General features: G+C 44.8%; 1 protein-coding gene across 1 annotated transcript in view; it reads left to right on the top strand.

Annotated features, from left to right (window-relative positions):
• CACNA1G (calcium voltage-gated channel subunit alpha1 G) overlaps positions 1-23,054 on the top strand; it is a 147,779-nt gene extending 124,725 nt beyond the window's left edge. The window contains exons 30-40 of the mRNA XM_074159993.1: positions 1,903-2,012; positions 3,064-3,197; positions 4,387-4,457; positions 4,736-4,814; positions 4,892-5,013; positions 5,978-6,322; positions 8,628-8,768; positions 12,103-12,237; positions 15,295-15,484; positions 18,244-18,413; positions 22,096-23,054. Of these exons, the coding sequence (XP_074016094.1) occupies positions 1,903-2,012; positions 3,064-3,197; positions 4,387-4,457; positions 4,736-4,814; positions 4,892-5,013; positions 5,978-6,322; positions 8,628-8,768; positions 12,103-12,237; positions 15,295-15,484; positions 18,244-18,413; positions 22,096-22,950 (2,352 nt within the window). The 3' untranslated portion in view covers positions 22,951-23,054. The remainder of the gene's footprint in view (positions 1-1,902; positions 2,013-3,063; positions 3,198-4,386; positions 4,458-4,735; positions 4,815-4,891; positions 5,014-5,977; positions 6,323-8,627; positions 8,769-12,102; positions 12,238-15,294; positions 15,485-18,243; positions 18,414-22,095) is intronic.
• Positions 23,055-23,391: the final 337 nt, after the last annotated feature.

Below are 23,391 nucleotides of genomic sequence, written 5' to 3'. Positions count from 1 at the left end.
TGTCAAGTCTCTTGTGCGTAAGAATGAAATGGAAATAGCTGCCTTTGCCATATAACTTGTACTTATTTTTATTAGCCACTTTCCCAATGAATAAATATAACACACAATAGGAGGAAATATTCTTTAAGACTAGAGAGGACTTGCATACTTAATGTAAAAAAACCCAAACAACTAAGACAAGCAAGCAGGGGGAAAAATATCCTCCAGCCTGTCATAAAGAAGCCAGAAAGTGAAAGGGCACAAGCCCAATTTATTTTTTCTGTTCAGGTCACCTTTAAATACCCTGGAAGGCTCATTGCATGATTCAGTCATTTGGTGATGAAAAAGGTTGTTGGCTAAGGAGCCTGGATTGGAATCGCTCTAGGGTGTGCGTCTTACCGCAGTCGTTTTGCAGCTACATTTTCTCTTGTATTATAAAAACGTTGGGCAGGATCTTGTTTTTCATTTTCTTTAGGAAAATAACATTTTGTCTCTAAGCCTCTGGTATGCAGCATCTGAGTAATAACTCCGAGCTTGGGCTGGGCTGGGATGACAGCACCCTCAGAGCCGAGCACATGCTTGAGAGTCTTGCTGAATCAGGGCCCCGAAATCACTAAGCTCTGGGTGACTGATGGCTGGGATCCTGCTGATATTTAAAAGGCTAAACGTACCAGAGAGTTTTATATCCGACCAACCCATTGCTCGGCATGTTGCTGCTGAAAGGGGTCGGTGGTGGGACACCCCAGGATGCCCTATGGATGAGATCCCAGACGGAGATGCTGCGGCTGCCCACAGAGAGGAGGGGCTGCAGTGCGCATTGAGGTGGTTTGAGCAAAGAGCTACTGGGCAAAATCTGCTTTGCCAAATAAATGTGCTCGTTTGCTGGCAGAGCCCAGGTCCCCTGCAGTACGACAGGGAGGCTCGTTCAGAGCCACAGCTTCCTTTGGTGGCTGGGCTTGTACTTCTTGGGCAGGTGAGGTGGTTTTTGCCTATGGATGCTTGAGATTAAACTGTAGCACGAAGGCAGAGTGTGTGGCTTAAATCCCCTCTACTATGATTTCTCCTGCTTGAGGATCAGTAAGTCTTGGGTTTGGTCTGAGAGCGCTCTGTTGCCATCTTCCACGTTCCCTAACAGTGCCCTGGACACAGTTATTATCATCTCGTTTGCCAGCAGTGAGAAATTCAATGCACGTTACTTAAGGGGCCATGCAGGATGCTGCTAGCACAGTGCTCCTTCACGAGCAGGACTTTTGGGATGAAATCACCTCTGACGTGGCTTAATGCCAGGCTGTGCAGCAGTTGTCCCAGCCGGGAGGCACCTGTGACAATGGCAAGGCTGTGCCTTCTGCAGAGGGAAGGGTGGGCAGAGGGAAATGCACTCATTCCTGCTGGCATGCCCTCCCTCTCTCCTGCTCCTTGCCAAAAGCTCAAGGTGAGGAGTAAATGACAGGCTGTCACAAAGAAGCCATTTGGCCAGCGATTCCACGGTCCCGGCCAGCCCACAGCTCTTGTAGAAAGTGCACAAACGAGCAAGTGGGATGAAATTCAGCTTTCTGCCGAGAGCACGAGGGGTTTTGCGCCGCTGCCACCTGCAAATGCAGCAGCTCTTTCCACTCACCCAAGCAGCCCCAGCTGGGGCCGTGTCATTGCCGTGGGGCTTGAGATGTGCTGTGGGTTTGTGTCCACCCCTTCCCTGATTTATAGCAGCTGGGTTGGGGCCAGGCAGAAATGCAGCCTGTGCACTCCCTGAACTACTGGGACTTTTCCCTGGGCCATGTGTCATCGGAGAGAGCCCACAGTTGGAGCTTTTTATCTGTAGTTAGGAAATGAGTAACCAGTGAGAGAAGAGGAAGGCGGGTTTGTAGGATCAAAGCCCCCTCAGCAGAGCTAGCATCTAACCCGGGTCCTGTGTCCACATCCCAGGTTCTTGATGAAGCCCTGAAGATTTGCAATTACATCTTCACCGTTATCTTTGTCCTGGAGTCTGTTTTCAAGCTTATCGCCTTTGGGTTTCGTCGCTTCTTCCAAGACAGGTAACAAAAGCTCCATCTTGGCCGCGGGGGCAGGAGCAGGTTTCTGGAGACAGCTGCCCAAATTCAGTGTCCTGCACCCCCATACTCTTCCTGGTGATGTCAGTCTGAGACGTGTGAACGCTTTTTGGTGTGACTGAAGCCAGGGAAGGTGGACCTTTGGGATGTGAGTTGGAGAACGGATTGCACATGCCAGGGAGTGTGATTGCACCACTTTGGCCCTTAAGGGTGGACAAAAGAGGAGTGAGTCTCACACTGAGCAGCTGGTTCTCCTCTCACACCAGTTGCGTGTCCATAATCAAGAGGACCTTGTAAGGACAAAATTTATGCCAAGAGAGAGAATCTGGTCCTGAGTGGAAATGAGAGAGAAAAGGGACCTCTTTTTATGCAGATGCTGAGCAGCGGATGATGTTGCTTCTTTTTCTAGATTTTTCACTCTCTTACCTCACAAATACAGATTTTACATCCTTGATGAATCTTTCTCCACCCATTTTTGCCTCCTTCCATGTTAATACCAAGAGCGCTTGCACTGAGCAGGACGTGACACAAGCCCTTCAGCAGCCGGGGAATGGTTCCACACATCATCTCCCTGTGTTTCAGGTGTCCGTGCTGGGATTACCCCTCTGACCTGGCACAAATCCCTGGGGTCTTTCCTTCACCCAGTGTGATTTTTGTTGCAAGGACTGGACAGGGGGTCCGGTCCTTTCTAGGGCAGATCTCATGCTGAGGTCCACGACTGCTGTGTCTGGAAGTGGCCGGACAGATACCACAGCATCTCCCCTGAGGTCTACAGCCTCTGGGTAGAAAACTGCCCAGCTTTTGTTTCTGCTTCCCCTCAGTCAAGAATATCTTTGGAACTGGCTGGTTTTCTAACGAGATGCATTAGTTATAATGATTTCATAACATAACTGCTTTTGTATAATACCCTCAGAAAAATGCTGCAGATTCATTTCGGTGCTAGAACCATTGAAATGACTGGAATTCGTGTGAAACAAGCTCCCTCCCCTTGCCAGCTTCTTAGTAGATGTTAAACTTCATTTTGTGTTGTCTCCAGATGGAACCAATTAGATCTGGCAATCGTGCTGCTGTCTATCATGGGCATCACTTTGGAAGAGATCGAGGTGAACGCTTCACTACCAATTAACCCCACTATTATCCGAATCATGAGGGTTCTCAGGATTGCTCGAGGTGAGACGAATAAAGCAGAATTGGCTTGTGTTCCAGGTACAGGGTCCCCTCCAGGAGAGAGTTAAGCATTGGGAAACGGTTCTGGGGCACATCCCCATCACGATGTGCATAGTTCTGGCATCAACAGGCTGTAAACAAATAAAAGAACAATGGGGGAAAATACTTCCAAGGAGCCAAAAAGCTGAGCCAACTGACCATGTGTTTCTCTCTTAAGAGGACGAAGGCTGAGAGCTTAGAAATAAAGGAGAAATAGTTGTGGCTGTAACTCCTAGAGATGTACCTGGAAAAAAATATGCCAGTCAAATCAAAGTCATCTCTAACGGGGATTAGGGAACACAAGCCCGAGTACATTGGCTTTAAAAGACAAGCATCTAATAAATTTAATTTCCCGTGGGACTTTACATCTCACCACTTGGTGACAAAGTGTGCCTCGTCACTCTGCATCCATCTGTCCCCTCAGATGCGTAACGACACATACCCGAGTTGGGAAGCCAGCTTCTTCAGGGCCTGATTTTTCAGAACAGGGAGGTCTTGGGGCCAAATGAAGAAGACGTAAAATGTGAGTGCTCAGGCCCTTAATAAAGTATTCCCAGGCCCTTCTGAAGGGCAATGTTGTGCTCTGAGGCGTAATTGCTCTGATTGTAGCCCTCATCTAAGCAAAGCAGGAACTAGAGGAGAAATGAAATGCTGCTGTGTCTCAAAGGGGAAAAAATGTGTTTTTCCTGTGCATTGGATCCCTTTCAGAATTAAAAATACATGCGGTTTCCAATTGGAAATGCAACCTTCTGGAAGACATGTGTAAATCAGCTCCTCAGTGAATCATATATGAAAGTGGGTAGCCTATGGAAGTGGGAAAGTAGCCCCAGGGCTGGGAAAGTAACTGCTCACGATAACCAGAGAAAGGAGGAGATGGGTCCAACACAGATAAACTGGGGAAAGGAAAAGGCAGGCAGAAGGAAGATGCGTTCTCCAAGTCTCAGGATAGGTGATGCTGCTATTCACGGGATTTTAATAGTATCCAAGCAACCAGGAGCGATGTAAAAAGGCCAGAGAATATAGCAGCTAATGGAGAACACTTGACATGATTTCATATTTCTCTTCCTATAATCTGTGGCTCCTGGGAGAGGGACTGAGTTTGTGGCTCCGTGCTAATGCTGCCGTTACCATATTATGAACGTGTTTTCCGCAGTGTTGAAGTTGCTGAAGATGGCTGTAGGGATGAGAGCCCTGTTGGACACCGTGATGCAAGCACTGCCGCAGGTAACCCCCTGCCATATCAAACCAGATCTCCTCTGGCCCAGAGCTAATTTCCTATTGCAGAGGAATGCTAATCATTTTATCTTTACTGTCATTAGAGAATCACATTTCCCTTCCGAAGCACAGTCTGAGATACAGTCCTCACATTGAGGTCATTTTTCCCCTGAAGCAATTTAAGTTTTGGATTAAAGAATACAGCAAGAAACAGGTCTGGAACAAAAAAATCAATGAATGTTTTTTTTTGTGTTTTTTTTTCCCCCCATTTCTTTTTCTCTTTCCAGGTGGGGAATCTGGGTCTTCTCTTCATGTTGTTGTTTTTCATATTTGCAGCTCTTGGAGTGGAGCTGTTTGGAGACCTTGGTGAGTCTTCCTGTGCCGGTGGAAGGGGTGGGAGAGGTGTGCGAGTGGGGGTCTCACGGCTACACTTGGTCCCACAGAGTGCGACGACACGCACCCCTGCGAGGGGCTGGGACGGCACGCCACCTTCAGAAACTTTGGGATGGCCTTTCTGACTCTCTTCCGAGTATCCACGGGAGACAACTGGAATGGGATAATGAAGGTAAGAGACCCATGGCAAAAAAATTGCCTATAATTGCTTAATTAGAAGCTGTCCACTCTCCTCCATACTGGTAACGATGCTCAGCCAGGACACTCACGTCCCACACTGAGCTGGCTTCTTTGTTCATGTGTTCCGCAAAGTCCCTAACATTTCTGTTCCCTCCTCCCAGCAATGCAGTGCCTGTGGTTGCAGGCTCCTGGCATACTCCATATATTCCCTTTTTTTTACCCTGAGAGAGCAACTTAAAAAGAAGGGGAAAAAATAAAGGGACTCACCTCTCAAGTAGCACAAGTTCAGCTCAGTAACATGCATTGGATTTATTTTTTCCTTAAGACTCCAGTTACTGTTACTATTGTCATTGGTATTACTTTGTTCTGGTGGGGTTTTTTTCTGGGAAAACTCAGGTTTCTGAAAGAGAATGTCTCTTAGGGGACTGCTATACAGGCATGCTATTGTGAAGAAATCTGGTCTATGAATACACAGGGTGCTAGCTAGTCTGAAGAAATCGCTTCTCTGCCCATTTGTAGCCCATGGTGAGTGTAAGGTGGCCAAACTCTTAATGACAGGGTGTGAACTTGAGGAAAGACTGTCTGGAAGCCCAGCTGCTGTGGGATAGCTGATGGGTCGTAGCTGCACCCTGCTTTGCCCTGGATCTGTCTGCCATGCTCTTGTGTATTTGGTCTCTAACCTGGTAAAACAGCCTTTCCTTTAGGAGCAGCAGGGTGTTAATGTCTGTTGTCACACACCCCAAGGATGATTTCCTCTGAACTTGCTTGTTCTTGCTAACCCAGAAATGTAAGGTCTTACTGGAAAGTATTTTGCCATTCTAGACAGGAAATTTGTCCAATCTTCTCAGTTTTCTGCATGAAGGGAGAGCCCATCACAGCCAGATGACCAGCCAGCAAACTGAGGTCCATGCTGGAACCTTTTCACATCCCTCCATCATTTCCCCCCCTGTTTCCAGGACACACTGCGAGACTGTGACCAGGAGTCCACCTGTTACAACACCGTCATTTCACCCATCTACTTCGTCTCCTTCGTGCTGACGGCCCAGTTTGTCCTGGTGAACGTGGTGATAGCTGTGCTCATGAAACACTTGGAGGAGAGCAACAAGGAGGCTAAAGAGGAGGCAGAGCTTGAAGCAGAACTGGAGATGGAAATGAAGACGATCACCCCCGGCCAACACAGCCCCTCGGACATCTTTGCGTGGCCAGGGAGTGCCAGGGGAGAGAGACCCGAGAGCCCCCGAGGATGTACCAATCCCATGCAAATCAAGGTGGATTCTCAGCTCTCATTAGCTTACCCTATGGTGAGAATCTCAGTTGGAGGGTGAAGAGGGCTTGACCTACATATGTGCTAGGGGAAGACATGCACGAGTCGGTAATGAAGGAGTGGGTGTATCCTACGTCCAGGGCTTGTATTCCTCGCTGTCTGCTGACTGATTGTTGCGTGGTGTAGGAGCTGAAGCTCCAGGGAAGAGACCCCTGGGCAGGTCTCCAGACCACCTTTATGCATCTGTTCAGAGGTAGAGAGCTTTGCAATTTCTTCTGGAGATGTGCCCAAGCCACCCAGTTCAGAGCTAGCTCCAAATTTGCTCTAATCCAGAGTTTGGGCTAGGTCCTTTTTGATAGCAAAATCATGAGCATAATGTGTTTGCTTTTCTAATGCAGACCATGAACTGCAACATAAAAGAGGAATAAAACTTGGTTAATCTTTGCTTAAGTATTAAATTTGCTTTATGTAACTTCAATTTAAAATCCATCCCCATAATCAAGCTTGTAAGAAAAGATTATTTTAACAATAGAATAATCCAGAGGGGACTCAAACCTGAGCTCACCAGAACTGGTGGCAGAACTCCCACCAGCAGGAGCAGTGCCGGAGCAGGGCTGTGATGTGGTAGCTGCTACGAGCTGCAAATGTCTCTAAAGCACAGTTTCTGGATGAAGACTCAGTGTGAGGAATGAGAGAGGTGAGGTCAAGACCCAGACAGGTCCTTCGGGAGAGAACTGAACTGGAATTATACAGGAAAAACGGTCCAGCCTTTTTTTAGTCTTAGCTGATTGCAAATTGGGTTAAACTCTACACAGACCTCATTAGTTTTTATTACATCATGATTTCACAACAGCATATCTTGGCTTCTGCCTGGGGTGGACTAATGAGTATTCTAATGCATGAAAAACTCATTTATGATCTTTAGTCCAAGGGTGAAAAAGAGTAAATCCCTACTTAAGCTTTGTTTCAGTTCTTAAGCTACTGGAAATTTCTGGTGCCATTAGGAGTCACTGATGTCTGAGATGGAGTCCAAAGCTGCTCTTTGGCACAGGAAAAAGGAGTTCAGGGCAATATGGGGAAATCCAGACTCATTACGTCCTCTAGGAAGAAACAACATGTCCCAACTGTTGTTGCACATGTTAAGCAGAGTCCTGGCAAACTGTCCTCAGCACTGCTGTCCTGCATCAGTCCTCACACTGGCAAAAAGAGAAGCTGCAAGACAGATCAGTGGGAAGGATACCCTCAGCTCTTCAGTCTCTTAAACCTGCGCTCTCTGAAGGTGGCTTTGGAAAGGGCTTATTCTAGTCATAATCTCCAGAATGTGTTTCTTGCTCTTTGACTCAAACAGAAGCCTCAAAAACCTCCGGGAGATTTTATTCTGATTATTCGTTCTCCCAGCCAAAATTTTCAGGGAAAATCTGATGCTTTAGCATGATAGCAGAGGAATACAATTCCTGGGACATAACCCTGCAAGGACCTGTGGTCAGCATGCTCTTTTGCTTGCCCATTCCCCGGGATTTTTGCACTGTGTGCTGTTTGACTGTAACGGCGGTCCTCATTTCATTGTATGTAGTAGGCATTCCCAATCCTTAAATTGCTCCCGTGCTGCCTGCGAAAGCCAGACCCTGCTCCGTATAACCTCCCGGCAGCTGTGCTGTGGCCGGCTGGTTTGAACTTGGCCAGGACAACTGAGGCACCTCAACCCATGTCTGGCACATGAATTAGTGACCTGACGTGTGTCCATCCTGGGCATCTGCAGCTTTCGCGGACGGGATGCTCAGCTTCTCTTCAAGTCAGGTTATTTGAATTTATGTGACCCCTGGATATGGATTTAGGTGTCAAATATTAGGTCTTCTTGCTCAGAAATGTGGACAGTGGGTATAGAAACCTTTCAGCAGCAGTGTCCTGTAGAAATTCACAGCACCAAGTATCAAGATGCTGCTGTTCCGGCTCCGTGATATGGCTCAGACCCCAGGAGTAACCAGCCGTGTTTGCTGAGAGGGAGAATTGTCCCCGAGGAGGGCGCTGAACGGGAGCACCACGGTCCCGGGGCAGCCGGCGTCGGCCCCGTCTCTAGTAATGTGTGAGAACGCTGTCACTGCTCACCGTGATATTACTGCACTGTTCTCTCTCCTCTCCTGTCCCGTTGGTTCTGTTACTGCTGTTCTCCCTGAACGTTCCCGTCTTTCCCCCCTCCTCCCCTTCTATTCCTTTTTTTCCCCTTTCGTTCGTTGGGTTTTATACACTGTCCTTTTTTCTCTCTGTCTCCGTCCCTTGCTTTTTTTCCTCTCTCTTTTTTGGCTCGCTCTGTCTTTCTGCATGCTATACACCACCCCTCCTAGGAAAGGCACTTGTTTGATACCATATCACTGCTGATCCAGGAATCTCTGGAAGGAGAGCTGAAGCTGATGGACAACCTGTCAGGCTCTGTGTGCCATCATTATGCCCTCCCAGCTCCCGAATATTACAACTCTGAGAACCAGGTTAATATTCCTAATTTCCTGCAAAGTCTCCATCCAAACTCGATTTGACTGAGACCTTTAATAGAGGGTTAAAGTTCTTTACTTTATGTAATGTAGTCACAGGGATTTTGAAGCATAAGTCATGTTGGCTTTTTCTGTGGGAGTTGAGATAATATCTTGGTTTATGATGTTGTATATCACTGCGAGAGCAAAAGTACAGGCTCTGAGTTTCCCTTTTCAACACAGTAGGAAGTTTTTCATTGGGATTTACTGTTCACGAGGGTTGTAGGGAAAATCCCATCTCCATCCTGCAGTGGGGGTCTTGGATTTGGCTTCTTGCTCCCAACGGGGGCTCTGTAGCAATGTCAGGACACGGCTGCAGAGCCTGGAGTACGGGGTGAGCTTTTCCCAGAGCGGAGCCCGAGCTGGTGGGGGTCATAAAACGGTCTCTACATTCTGTGCCTACTTACACTGCATGAAAATCCAGTTTCAAATGATTTTCCTAAAGAGGCTTCTTGCAAGTGGGTCATTGTAAACTAGATCCTCATCTCTGATCTAAACTGAATTTAGAGGCGAGGCAGCCCTTAATGATGTACTTAAGTAATCGTGTGCTCCAGTGCTTTTTTGAACAAGGGCTGTAATACTTGTTTAAAATTAGTTCATTTACTCCTTAGAATAAAATACCCACTTTCTCAAGCATGTTATTCTTTAGGGCAAATATTTTCCCTAAATCACAGCAGTGACCATAATAATAATTCAGGCATACCTATTTTTTCCTGCAGTTGGAATTGAGCAAATTCCATATTTCTTGATTTTTATTTTTTTTTCCTTTCTGGCTAAAAATAGCAGAAGTTTTCTTGTTAAGTCGGCGTGCTTATTTATGAGCTCACTGACACTCTAAATTATCCAACTCGGTGGTTCATTAGAGGAAAGGAACAAGCTTAGGTAAAATGAAATCCTACTGCAGATCTTTATATAGCGGGATAACATGTCTCCCTCTGATTGCTGTGTATCACTTTCCAGATTGAGGTCTATTAAGGTATAGGAAGTGGTTGCCTCTAAGAACTGCCGGAGGAATAGAGATGGTAGCTTTGGCGGGGAAGGCAGAGGGTCAGTACGAAACTCAGCGAGAACTGGCTGGAAATTTTTTTGTCACAACATTTTTCACCAGAAAGTGCTGCTGCAGCAAAAAAAAATGGTTTTGTTTTGACACTTTTGTAATGAAAAAATATAGCATTCCCGTTTGCAATGGCTTTTTCTTTTAAAATTTAAGCTATTTTATTTTTTTCCCCCTGTAATTAAAACCCATATAAATCAATTGAATGCTTCCAACAAAATGTTTTGACGGCTTCAAACTCAATTTTGGGCAAGGGGAGGCTGAAGGGGGGGGAGTTGATGTTTTGTTTACATTTTGGCTTTTCTGTTCACACCATTCGTCATGTTCCCAAGCAAGTCAGGGATTTAGAGCAGTGCTGGGACTTGCTGAAAGAAACCTGATTAATAGCAGCTCCCAGCGGAGCAGCTCTGTCAGGCAGGAGCTATCGGTGTCCACCACGCTCTAGCACAGCCTTTCCCCACGTGCTTGGGCTCCAGTTGGTGGGATGGATGTGTCCCCATTAGGGATCACCATCCTCGTGTTGGCAGCCTCTGCAGTGATGCTTTTTTGGGGACCTCGTATGAAATCAGGAGCTCCTCCAAAGCATCTCTCTCATCCGTTGCCAGCGGATGGCTGTGGCAGAGGAGATATCAAACCCAAGGTTAGATGAGAGGAGCCCGACCCTCTTTTTTATCTCAGCTGAAGTTTGGAGCCTCTCAAGGTTCACTCGTCACTGGGTTTATTTCACCCCACTGATGCCATTTCTAAGAGTGAGGAAATCCAGCCCTCTGACAACTTAAGTGCAACAGATCTGGGTCTCTGTGGTTTCTCTTGGAAGAGATATTGCTGTTGAAAGACTTTTCAAGCATAGAGAATAGGGAAAAAAAACCACACAGTGAGAAACAAAAAGGAAGCACCTGGGACTTGTCCAGATCAGGAATCTCCTGCAAACGTGAGCCAGGTCTGCAGGTTATCTGATGAAATGCTGTCCCCAGTGCTGCTCTCCCACCACTGCAGGCACCAGCCTCAGACACGTATCTGAAGTGGGGACTTGGGGAGGGCTGAGCCTGCACTTCAGGGCAAGCATCCCCCTGTGCGGTGCCTGGCAGCAGGGATCACAGAATGGACGGGGTTGGAAGGGACCTTCGGTGATCATCCAAGCCAAAGCAGGTTCACCTAGAGCTGGACAGGAATGCATCCAGGGGGGTTTTGAGTGTCTCCAGAGAAGAAGACTCCGCAGCCTCTCTGGATGCTACTCTGGGGGAGAAGTCCCCTTTCTCCCCATTCTCTCCAAAACCTGGAGCGACATTTCACATTTCTTACAGAAAGATCTCTGTGTCTAGGGAGAGAGCTTCATCAATATTTTGATAAAGATTTTTATCAGTTCCTTGAATGTCTTCAGTGGGGATGTGTTCGTGCAAGACACATCGGTATGTCGTCGGTGCAGCACCTCTCCCCAGCTTGGGTTTGCTCGGAGCTGGAGGAGGCGGTTGGGGCCAGGGCTGGGGTGGCATCTGGGGGCTGGAAGACACAAGCAGTTCTTTTAAGTAGAACAGTTATTGGTGCTTGTCCAGGCACTGGAGACTCTTTAGCAGGCCAGAACCCACTGAAGGCAACAGGAAGGCATTCGCTGACCGAAATCAAGCTTTAAGTTTCTCCCTGTCCCTTTCTAGACATTAGGAAGTTAATTATTGTCCCACCTGCCTCTCAGGGAGGGGGATGTCCCTGTGCCCTCCCCAGAGTGCAGGGAAAGGCACACTCCATACCCCACCTGCAAAATTATTTTGGTGTTGGGGAATCTTTGCAAACTCCACCAGATTAGTTTAGAGGCCAGAAAAACAGCACAGTTATTGGGTAGGAACAGCTTCAGAGATGTTGGAAGAATTTGAAGCCTCTTGTATTTGATTGTAGCCCAGAGGATAAATATCTTTAGTATGAAAGTAATGTTAGTTTTGCTTCTTCATCTAGACAGGAGAACAACAAAATACAATGCTAGCATTAGTGTATGATTTTAAACTCCCTCCCAGCTCACTGGTAAGCATTTAAGTATGAATGTCCCACTCTTTTTTTCATTTCTTTGTTATATTTCATTTCTTTAACATTCTGGCCCTGGTAACAATGTGCATGATGTAGCTTCTCCCACTGCAGGGATATTGCTTTAGTGTCTAGAAGTATTTAGATTATGATACTTTTTTTTTTTTTTTCTTTTCCAAAAGATTTGTGTCCTGGTTTCTTATGCTTAATCATCTCTCCCTTTAGATCCCTCTAGCTGAGATGGAGGCTCTGTCTCTGACGTCAGATATTCTCTCTGAAAAGTCCTGGTCCTTAGCTCTGACGGATGACTCTTTTCCTGATGATACTAACACACTCTTACTTAATGCTCTGGAAAGCAATGTACATACACTGGTCGCTGTATAGTCTGATGTTTACAGGGTTCGAAATACTGCTTCCACCTCCCGACACCTGCCTAATGGCATTTTCAGTTCAAGCCCATTTCCAAATAGCACCAACCTCTCCCCTGAACAGGACATTGTCCTTAATGCCATTGGGTCCTGGGTTGTTATCACTCTTGTCCACAAACTTGGCTCCTTGCGAGGAACAAGTGTTTATTTCTATTTTTCCTTTGGCGTCTTATGTAAAAACAATGTGTTTTCTACAAGTTAAATAAATAGTAAAAAAAATGCTTTGGAAAGCATCGAGGTTGAAATTTCCTCCCCATCTGAAACAAATCAGTGATGCTGCGTGGAAGAGAAACCCATGAGCTCATGACTCATGTCCTCTGCGGAGGGGTCATCTACAACCCTTTGGTGTGTAATGGATTTTTGTCTTTATGAACACAGGCACCACAAGGCTTTTTGCATGATTAGTGCCAGACTGTTTATTTTACAAATATCAGATGGGGATCTCTCCGAGATGCTGCTTGTTTTGTGAATTCTTACTAGCAGTCATCCTGCTAAAAAAAAAAAAAAAAAAAAAAAAAGAAAAAAGCTTGGACTATTTTGTGCCTTTTTGAATGAAATAACCAGTATTTTGAACCCTGCCTTAACCATCTCCTCTTTGAAACATTAGACATTTTTAGCTGTGTAGCGGTCAAGTGCTTTTTTTCTGCTGTACAACAGACATAACTCCTTTTCCAACATTTTTGGGTCATTCTTGTTTTCTTTGTTGTTGTTCATGTACCTGCCTTTGGATGTTTGTGTTGTTGATAAATTTTCTGCCATTCTAGTCGACTCTCATCCTAATTAGCACTTATTTAGGAAACATCTCTTAAACCGTGACAATATTTCCCATCATGCTTCATGGCATCACGCGCAAAAGATTTCGTAAACTCTAACATTTTGTATGGGACGTTTTGCTTCAAAAATAGTTACTCTGGAGAGCTGGACTAAGGAGGGAGCCCTTCTAGTTTTGAATGAGATTAGACAAACCTGTTTGACAGCACAGCAGAGTCTCAAGGGTATGCTCAAGAGAGATATTTTTTTCTTTAAAAAAAAAAAAAAAAGGCAAAACCAGGTTGAACAAAACATTTTGTCAATTTGTGTCTATACCAACAAAGTGTTTTGGTCAAAACAGTTTCCCAAACTCCTGAAAAACTGCAAGCTTTCATTGAAATCTTTTCTAAATGCAATATTTTTATGCTTCATTTAGACACGGCTCTAGTTGAAAAATATCTCAGAATGTTTTGTTTGACTCAAAATAGATTTGGGTTGGGATTTTTTCTTTGGTTCACAAAAAACTCAGATTTGATTTTCAGTCAAGCCAAAACAACATGTTTTTCAAAACTCCCAGTGAACCAAAAAGTCATGCGCTCCCACTGCTCTGTTTGTGAGCTGGACTCGGAAGATCGTTTTGCAGCCATTTTAAATGGTTTTCATGAAGTTCACTCACAAGATTTCCCCCGAGATGATCAGAAAGTGGAAACAAGCCCGCTGTGGTATTGGATCTAGAGGTTCATTAAAGGTTGGGTTTGGATAGGATCTCCAATCCAAAATCTCGTGTTCGGATCCAAATGGTTTTGAATTTTGAAATCTCAGGTTTCAGGCCATCCTTTCTGCTTTAAGCTAAATAATATGAAAGCTAAATAGCATAAACATACCGCTCAGAAGGGGAAGGCAGGGAGGAACATAGAGGTTTCCAAAACCCAAGTCTCAGCTTTACCAGCACAGGTTTTGCCCTCCGTCCCTGAGCTATATCAGGCGACTGCAGTCTCTTATCTTCGCTGTATGCAGGCTATATCCAAATCGGCAGGTTCCCAAGGACTGAAACTAATGCTGCATGACAGTGCAGATCCGTTTCCTTCATTAAATTTACAGCAGTGGTCTTCCTTTTTTTTTTCTTTCCTTCTTTTTTCCCCTCATTTTTTTTTCTCCTTTTTGTAAATTCCTTTTAATCTCATCATGTTTCTTGTGCAAATGAAATGCCATAGTGAAGTTTTGGTTTTGTGACTGAAGGATAAAATTTGAAAAAAAAAATAAATCTTAGTGTTGATTTCAGAAAACCCATAATGCCCTGAGTGAAAGGAAGATTTGTCAGAAAATAAGATTTAAAGTTTTCCAAAAATGATCAGCAATATACTGTATCGGACTACAGTGTCACATCTTATTTCTGTATTTTTCAATGGAGACCTTTTAAAGGTGAAATCATTCTTTCATTAAAAATATCCAGGGAAGTTGACTTTGCTTCCATTTTTGCTAATGCTGTCCAACACAATAACACCCAAGAATACTTCTGGGATGGAGATATTTCCTTACGAAATCAGACCTGAATCCACCTCATTCAATATTGCTTTTGGTGCTGCCCATTCCAAGAGACTCTTTGGCTGTAAAAACTCCACAGTCAACATATATACAATAACCCTCGCTTGCATTAGATCCCTTCTAATTAGAGAATGGCTTTAACCCTGAAGCAGTAGGTGTAGATATCCCTTTCAATAAAATGGGTTTAGTTATTCATTATGCAAGAAGAAAAACCAATAAAATTGTGCTGGGAGCCAGAATAGAGAATATTTTCTGTAAACTAGTTTTTGTATTTTTTTTTTTTCTTTTATTGTTAGAAGAGGAAACTACTCACCTTTGCAAAAGTCTGACTTGCGGATGAGGGCACATAGAGAGAGCTTTACTGTTATTGCAGAGGATCAAAGTTATGCAGAGCATGTGACCTTTGCTGGCCTTGAGGCATGATGCCTTCTTTGCATATCCCTGAAATAGTCATGGTTTATTACTACAGTGTTGCTTCCTCTGTTTCTGTGGTTCATTCTGTGTGACAATTTATTGACAATACAAAATGAGGGGTATAGCTTCCTGGTAGATCCATTCGTGCAACTTGTACATACTGACGATGTGCATGCCCATCGTGCCATACTGATTGCAATGGCTGTCGCTAGCGTTTCTGGGCACTTCTCCTCTTCCCACACCATTATGTCTTCCTTCCTCACTAGTTTTTTCCCCGTAGGCTGATCTCCGCTCCAAAGACGACACTCTGACCCTGTCTCCCAGCAAGGACTTGCTGAGCGTGAGAAAGCCTTCGGTGGGGCGCACACACTCGTTGCCAAATGACAGCTACATGTTCCAGCCACCGTACTCCAGCCCCTGCCCTGCCTCCCTGGGCGAGAGGAATCCGGCACATCACAAGTCCCAATCAGGTAAACATCTGTCAGCTGAGACAAGAGCAGGATTTTCCAACAGGTTGCCCAGGGAAGCTGTGGCTGCCCCATCCCCGGAGGTGTTCAAGGCCAGGCTGGATGAGGCTTTGAGCAACCTGGTCTGGTGGGAGGTGTCCCTGCCCGTGGCATGGGGGGTTGGAACTAGGTGATCTTCAAGGTTGCTTCCAACTCTAACCATTCTGTAGATTCTATGAATATAGAAGTGGCTGAAATTTTCCAAGATATTCAGTACGAGGCAGCAAATTGCCATTGGTTTCCAATGAGGAGGTGTTATCCACATCTGTTGAATGGCTTTGCAAAGACCCTCCACAACCTGCAAAGACTCTCCACAACTTACAAAGTCCAGGCTCTTAAAGACAACTCCTTTCCTCCAAACCTTTTGGCAATGTGACAGTGAGCAATTGGCCTGGCTCAACGCTGATTGTCCCCCTGCCTGGTTCCCCAAGGGTTACGATCTGTACAGCCTGGGCTCCATCCCTCTCACCTGAGCTAGATATGGCCCCAGAGCAAAAATCCTGGGAGAAAAATATTTCCTCATGTCTGTTTTTTGCAGCAGTACCTATTCTAGCAGGTTTTAGAAGCTCTATATGGGAACATCTGTGAAAGAAGGGAAAATGGTGTCTCTAAATGCCTGTAAAATGAACATAAATGTGCTGAATGGAGAGAGATCTCAGTGTGAGATGAATGGAAAAATGAGAGAGTGTAGAATTGTTCTTCCAAGTGTGCGTGGTCGGGATATACGCCTTAGAGCTAAATTCAGAGATATTCTTAGATACAGCGTATTGCAGATGCCAAGGGCTCTCTCTCTACCTGCACCTCTCTACATGCACTTGCAGCCGCCTCCTGGTGCTTATCAATGTGCCTTCATTTACTCTGTCTGCTAGGGGTTGCCTTCTGCTGGGAAGTGAGCGTAGCTGTCTTTAATTCTTCTGTACATGCCATCATTTTAGACATTTGTCACAGATAAGTCAGAGAAGTTTTTACAAGCGTTGTCATTTGAAAGCCTCCAAGCAGAGCATAATTTCGGCACTGTTCAGAATGGTAGGGAGATTTGAACAGATTAGAAAGAAGATGTTGAAATTTGCATAGTAATAAGAACGCGGATGAGCAGCGACTGTTGAACAGCAGAAAAAAACCGCGGACACAACGGAGGAAGATGAATCTGGAGATGTGAGAAATCACTGCCATAATACAGCGTTTTCAAGGTCAAGAGCTGTCCTTTGAAGAACCTGTTTGCATGTAATGCAGAAGGTGCAGCTAAAATCCTGGTCAAGTCCCACTGAAGTCACTAGCAAAACTCCCAGAACCTTCAGTGGAGCCAGAATTTCTGGTTCTCTGTAACAGCCAAGAAATTTCTCTGTGTTATAATCCCCAACCGTACAAAAGAATCCCATTTGCTACAGAGAGAGTTTCCAGTGCTTCAATTTTGACCCTTAATCCGGATGCATTTGTCCTGTCTTGAACATAAACTACATCAACTTGATCAAAAAGTGGGTAATTTCTGAGTCCCTTCTTTCTTCAAGATTTCACTTCCCAGTTCCCAGCTTGGAGAACTGAATAGCTCCATCTGAGAGCCCTGGCTTGGGGAGGGACAGGCATTGCACCCTTCTAAACCCACGGAAAAAACTCTTCCACTGAGATGTAGGAGAAGTATTTTGGGAAGGTAAAGCTGATGTCTTATTCATAACCACATTAAGCAATTAAACCTTTTGTGTTTTTCTTCTGCTGGTGAAATTCCAATCGTCTTAAGCGGGCCAAAGTGCTCAGAGGTGGGTAAGGTGCCCAAATCTTGGCGTATGCATCATTGTCCTGTTCCACCTACAATGTCACTGCTTTTCAGGGTGGGGGAAGTCACCCCTACCTGTTTACAGTTTGTAATATTATAAAGTGCTGTGAAGATAGCAAAAGGTGCCAGGCGCCTCTAATAAATCACCACAACTAAGCCATAATATTTCAAGCTGAGAAGGGTTTTGTTGTCAGAAACACTGGCACTTGCAGGAGGTATTTGTTTGAATACTCCTTCGTAATGGGGCTGTTGTTCTGGGAAAGATTCCAGGACAAATGAGATTCTCTGGGATGCGGTCCAGGTTAAATGAATTGTTTTGAAAAATGTTGAGCCTGGGGGGGGGGGGAGGGAGCATGCAGAGTTTCAAACCTTTTAGAAGAAGTAGCCAGCAACCACAAAGGGTCGTGGAGAGGCTGGAGAGTATGTATTGCCTTCTCCTGGGATGCTTTGTAAAACTCGCCTTGAAAGCTGCCAGGTGCCATTCCCTTTTGCTTCATTTCCAGTGTGCATGCTGGTTTTGAGACCTCAGCAGTTGGTCTCCGCATACACTCAGGTACAGAGACATCCTTTTCCAGAGTCTTTCAAAGCCAGGTCCTTGTGGCGCCGAGATGTGTGGTTGCCTGCAAAGTTACTGGCCCTCAAGCAGGGATGTAGAAACTGCCCATCCAGATGAACTTCTAGTTCATAATTTTCTGTTCTTAACAGGAGCTAGTCACAGTTGTAACAGGGGGAAAAGGCCAAGAAAAATGAAATAATAGACAATTTTGGAATAATTTATTAGTAGGTGGGAGTATTTTCCCAGTCATGGAGAGCTGGTTGCGGAATTCAGTAGTTTTGCCATGTCTGTCTGGTCTGAGGTGAAAAGGAGCAGTTTTCTCTGACAGGTCATGGAGACAGGGACGCAGTCCCCAGATGAACACGTCACATTTCTGTCTCTTCTCCCCCTTGCCAGGTTCAAAGGCATCAGTGCAGTCGCAGCCGGCAGACACCAGCTCTCTCCTGCAAATTCCGAAAGACCATTTTCACCACGTAAGAGCTCACGAGCGTTGGGTGAGGGAGAGCAAACCCCAGGTCTCCCAGCAGGTGCACTCTCCTTCTGCTGAAAGGCTGCTCCGCAGGCAGGTAAGCAGACTTACGATCACAAACCTGCTGAGGTTTTATACTGCCGTGTTTCCAGGTTAACCACGCTTTAAATTCAAGGAGGGATTCACAGCAAAACCTCCAGAGAACTGTAATTCTCCTACAGAAATAACAAAAAGGTTGATGAATTTTGAACTGAAAGCCATCCAGGAGTCTCCAAAGAATGCGCGTGATGAGCATCATCTCCTTTGGCAATGTGCCTAAATGTTCTCCACATTGTTAGCACTTTATTTATTTTTTTTTTTCAGTCCTCTTCATAAATGCAGCTAATTGCTCCCCAGGGGCTTGTTGGGGGTGAGGAACTAATTCTTAACTGCTGTGATTTTCTCAGTGCTTGCAAGGACACAGGGACTGCAGACTCCACCCCAGGCCACCCTTCCTCTGGCTCCTCTGGTTTCTCGAAAGGGGAAAACTGTTTAAAGGAAGCTGGATATCTCGTATGCAAAACCATCAAGGAAAGCAGAATCTCCCGTGTGCTTTTTAAAAGTTTGAGTATATGCAAAACAGAACACATTTTATTTTGCAACTGGTTTTATCTCTGATTTTTGCCTGGCATTGATTTAAATCCTGATTCAACCAAAGATCTAAGAGACCTAATCAAAGATTCCAGCCTGCTTGATTGGAAGCATAAGTTTAAATTTATCTTTTTTCGTAAAATACTTAAACTTGTGCTTCACTCTCACATTTTTAGGTATATTTCATTGTGCAGCTGGACCAGGACCAGAGGCATGTCTGATTCCCAAACTACTTTCTTCAGTAGTTTCATGCCTGATTTTATATACACAAACTAGATCCGTTCTATTTTTTCAAAAGCAATTTCTTTCCTGCATGAAAATATTCCCATTTCTTTCATCTTTTAATCAACATTGACAAATTAGACAGTTGATTCATTAAACTCTAAAAATGAATGTGAAGTACTGAGGTTAACAATTACATTAGTCTGTAATACTAAATTGACATAAGAAATTCCTAGCATGTATTCGTTTGCACAGGGCTGGCCAGCTACCCCAGTCGCTGCTAATGGGGAAACTAATTGATGTCATGATTCCAGTTCATAACCACTCTCTCTTGCTTTCTAATGAATAACAGACCCATCCTTTTGAACTGATCTATCTAGAATAAATTACCACGTTAGCCATCTTCCTCAGCCTAATTTTGTTCATATCTTTGAAGGCTTCTTTTTCTAAAACTTCTTGTATGTTTAAGTTATTTTATTCCCTTCCCTCCTCCCTCTGCTCCTGCAGCGACATGAGTGTGCTCTTGGAGTGACATTTCAGAAAAGAAAAAGCTGGGGGACAGTGAGCAGATACGGTTCATGGGCGGACAGGTCCCTCTGAAGATCAGTGAGGTGTTGCCTTGGGCGTGCTCCCGAGGAGCAGGCAGCTCCCAATGCAGCTCAGGGGAGCAGTGAGGCTGTTCCTGGCAACAGGGCAGTATTGCTCTTACTGTTAATTGCAATCTAGATGGCCAGACACTCTGAAACTTAGTCCTTAAAGAGGCAAAATTCTCTTTACACCCCCAGCACTTTTGCTTGCTCAGGTAACTCTCTGCTTGGCTTCTTTTATAGCCACCGCTAATTTGTTACTAGCACATCACAATAGCCCAAACTAGCAAAGCATTTTGGTTTGTAGTACCCATTTTTCCTTATTGCATGTAATTCTGCATGTAATTCTGATTTGTTTTCTTTTTTTCTTTTCTTTCTTTCCTTTCCCTTCCCCCTTGTCCCCTCTCCTATCCTAAATTTGTGCATAGATAAACCTCGTCCACCACATACCTGGTCCGTGCACTTTCCTCCATCATTAAAACCTGTGTGTTTAACCTTCCTTTCCCTTCAGAGCGCTGGAGAGCGGACACACTCCCCACAGTAACGTGCAGTTTAGACTCCGGAAAGTTTGGCAATTAGCAATACACTTGCAGATGAAGATGCGTGGATCAGATGCTTTGAGAGGACATTTCCTGCTGAGGAATACGCTCCTTAGCAGCGCATTGCACAAAAGCTTTTCTCCAAGGGAATTCTACCTGAAATTGAAACTACATTGATTTTCTGGTTCCAGGACTGTGTATCCAAGGTGTAGCCCGCACCAAGCTGTGGCTACTACAGGTGTAGACCCCAACGGGATGGCAGAGGGTTCTTTTATTTTGAAAAAAATCAGTAAAACATTTGTACAAACAGTTACTACTAACAACTACCAAAGATGCCTGTATCATAGGGACAGAAAGAGCTGGTGGTGGCTAATACTGTCGCTGTGTGCAACACAGGTTGGTGTACAAGCAAAAGTAATGACAATAATTACTTTTTACTTCTGTCTTCTACTTTGGCTTTTTGTGGTCTGTGTCTCTTCTCAGGATAGGAACATGATTTCTTCTCCCAGACACTCACTAAAACTATTGACATTGAGGAGACCAGAGTTAGCTCCGCTCTTGGCTGTGGTCAGTTGCCAGTATTATGCTGTAAAATTTTAACTAGAAAGGATTCACCAGCATTGGACAAAATCATTTGCCAAATTAAATATTCCCTCAATTCTCAGAGGCGACAAAGGGAGCCCAATGTGCAGATGTAGCAATAGACTCTTGTGTTTCTGCGCGCACACATGTGCATACTGCAGCTGATGAGAGCTTTGCCTGAATAGAGATCGTTTGAGCCAAACGATCCTTGCGGGACAATTTTTATATAAATTGTAAGATCGTTTTGGGGCGGTTCATCACAAAAGCATTCCTTAGTATGAGGAATTTCATCTCCTTACGCTTCTCTAAAGGACTGTACACATTTGCTCCAAATTTCTCTGTGAAGTTTTTAATCATTAAGATCATTTAAGAGTCTTCTCAAACTGAGACTCTGCCTTTAAGGGCCAGTTGATGTGGCTGATTTATAAACCCTTTTGACAAGGGATGCAGTGCAGTGAAAAGACGAAGCCTTCAACACATGCCATGGGTTTTCCCTGCCAGCAGGCACTGATGCTGCGTACGGCTCTGGACAGCCAAGGCAAAATCTGCCTTAGGAAGCCTGAACTCAAGCATCAGAATAAGTTGAAATAATTACAGATTATTATTATTATTAGTCCAGCTTTTCCAGCTTCCCTGCTGTAAGATGGTGCAGAGTCATGACTCCAGTCTGGGGACCACATCCAGGGACATGCTGTTGCCCTGATGCTGGCACAGAGCGTGGTTGCTCTGGCATCGCTGGCTCTGGGTATCCTGCTCCATGCTGTCAGCATCACCTGAGCTAGAGAAGAGAACACACAGGCTCACTTGCACATCTTCCCTCTTCCACTTGTACCTGGGCTGCTAAAATTACAAAGGGCTTTGCTGTAGACCCTCATCCTTCGCATAACAAGAATGTGTCCAAGGTTGAGTTGGGGGCATTCTGGTTTTGCAGCCCTGCATCCTTAGAGGAGAAAGCTAAAGGTCAACCATTTATGAAGAATGAAGGGTCAAATCCTGCTGTCACTTACTCAGTGACAAACCCACAGAGCACTGACACCTGGGAATTGCTAGAACCCACAAGGCAGGTCGAGTTACAGGAGTCAGTGGGTCTGTGCTGAGGTGTCTCAGCAGAGTTGAGTGCCCTGTAAACGTTGTGCCTTGCTTGTACTAACCTTTGTTTCGTCTGTCTCTCTCATCTGGCAACTCCCCTCCTCCCCGATCCCTTTGCGCTCCGACACAGATGGCTATACGGAACGACTCTTTGGATAGCAAGGAGAATCTCCACACCGAGGTGAGTGAACTCTCTGACCCAAATGTCCCCGCTGTGCCCAAGGAGGAGTCATCAGTGGCTCTGACGCCCTCAGAAGCGCAAGAGTTGGCTGCATGGAGCCGGGCAAGCGTTCATACGCAGCAGCATTCCCACAATCAGTATAATATTTCAAAGCAGGCACCAGCATCGTGTGCTTGTGCAGACTCGTATCAGGAGACACCTGGAGATTCAATGGACCAAGAAGTATCTGAAATAAACAGCTCCTCGGAGCCTTTCACTTCAGAAACTTGTACAGCCTCGAGTGCCTGTTCAGAGGTTCAGCCTCTCACTCCTAAGAGGAACATAGGCAATACCGGCAACGTTACATTGAAGGACCTGAAGAAATACCACAGTGTAGACACCCAGGGTCTTCTAAAAAAGCCGCCCTCATGGTTAGATGATCAAAGGAGACATTCAATAGAAATTTGTTCAATGGAAAACAGCCCTCAACACCATTCCACATCTAGCTCTTCTGGCTTCATAAGTCAGGTGGTAAGTGAAATGGAAGGCTTGCAAGGAACGCGGCAGAAGAAAAAACTGAGCCCTCCGTGTATATCTATAGACCCACCCGATGGACAGAGTTTACTACCTAGGGGACCTCACAGCATCTCACCTGCCAGTGGAGACATTTGCTTGAGACGGCGTGCTCCATCTTGTGAGTCCAAGGATTCGATGGATATAGGGGATTCGTTGCTTCCAGACAGTATGTCAACGTCTCCTACCCCAAAGAAAGACTTGTTGACACTTCCTAGCTTTTCCTTTGATCAAACGGAAATGGACCCCTGAGTTACTTTTCTGTTGGTGCCAAATGTTTTCATCCTTTCATGTAATAGAAAAAAAATAAATTAAAAAACTCTGTATTCCAAAATGGCACTGGGTAAAAAATTTCCAAAGAAAGATTAAAGAACCAGCTGGTTAAAAGAGTGGTTAACCTATATCACGCTTACTTAAGCATATGTTCTGCTTAGGTAAAAGCAATACAATGTGCAGAATCTATATGTATATTATATTTTATTAAATTAATTGAATCTAGTATTGCGGGATGTAGTACATTTTGTGACTAAAGACTCGTTTAATTTTCTTCTATTTTATGTATCTCAGAATATTTCTGAGATAAAGTTGGTTTTTATGAATATTTTAACCTAAAAAAATATATATTTAATCCCTTCTCTTTTTTTGTTTTGTTTTGTTTGGGTTTCGTTTTGTTTTGCAAAGCACAAAATGTAG

This window comes from Numenius arquata, chromosome 17 (genome assembly GCF_964106895.1).
Source record: "Numenius arquata chromosome 17, bNumArq3.hap1.1, whole genome shotgun sequence".
In the NCBI taxonomy this organism is placed as follows: Eukaryota; Metazoa; Chordata; class Aves; order Charadriiformes; family Scolopacidae; genus Numenius; species Numenius arquata.
Note: the sequence above shows the minus strand (reverse complement) of the source record. Positions and strands in the feature narration are given on the sequence as shown.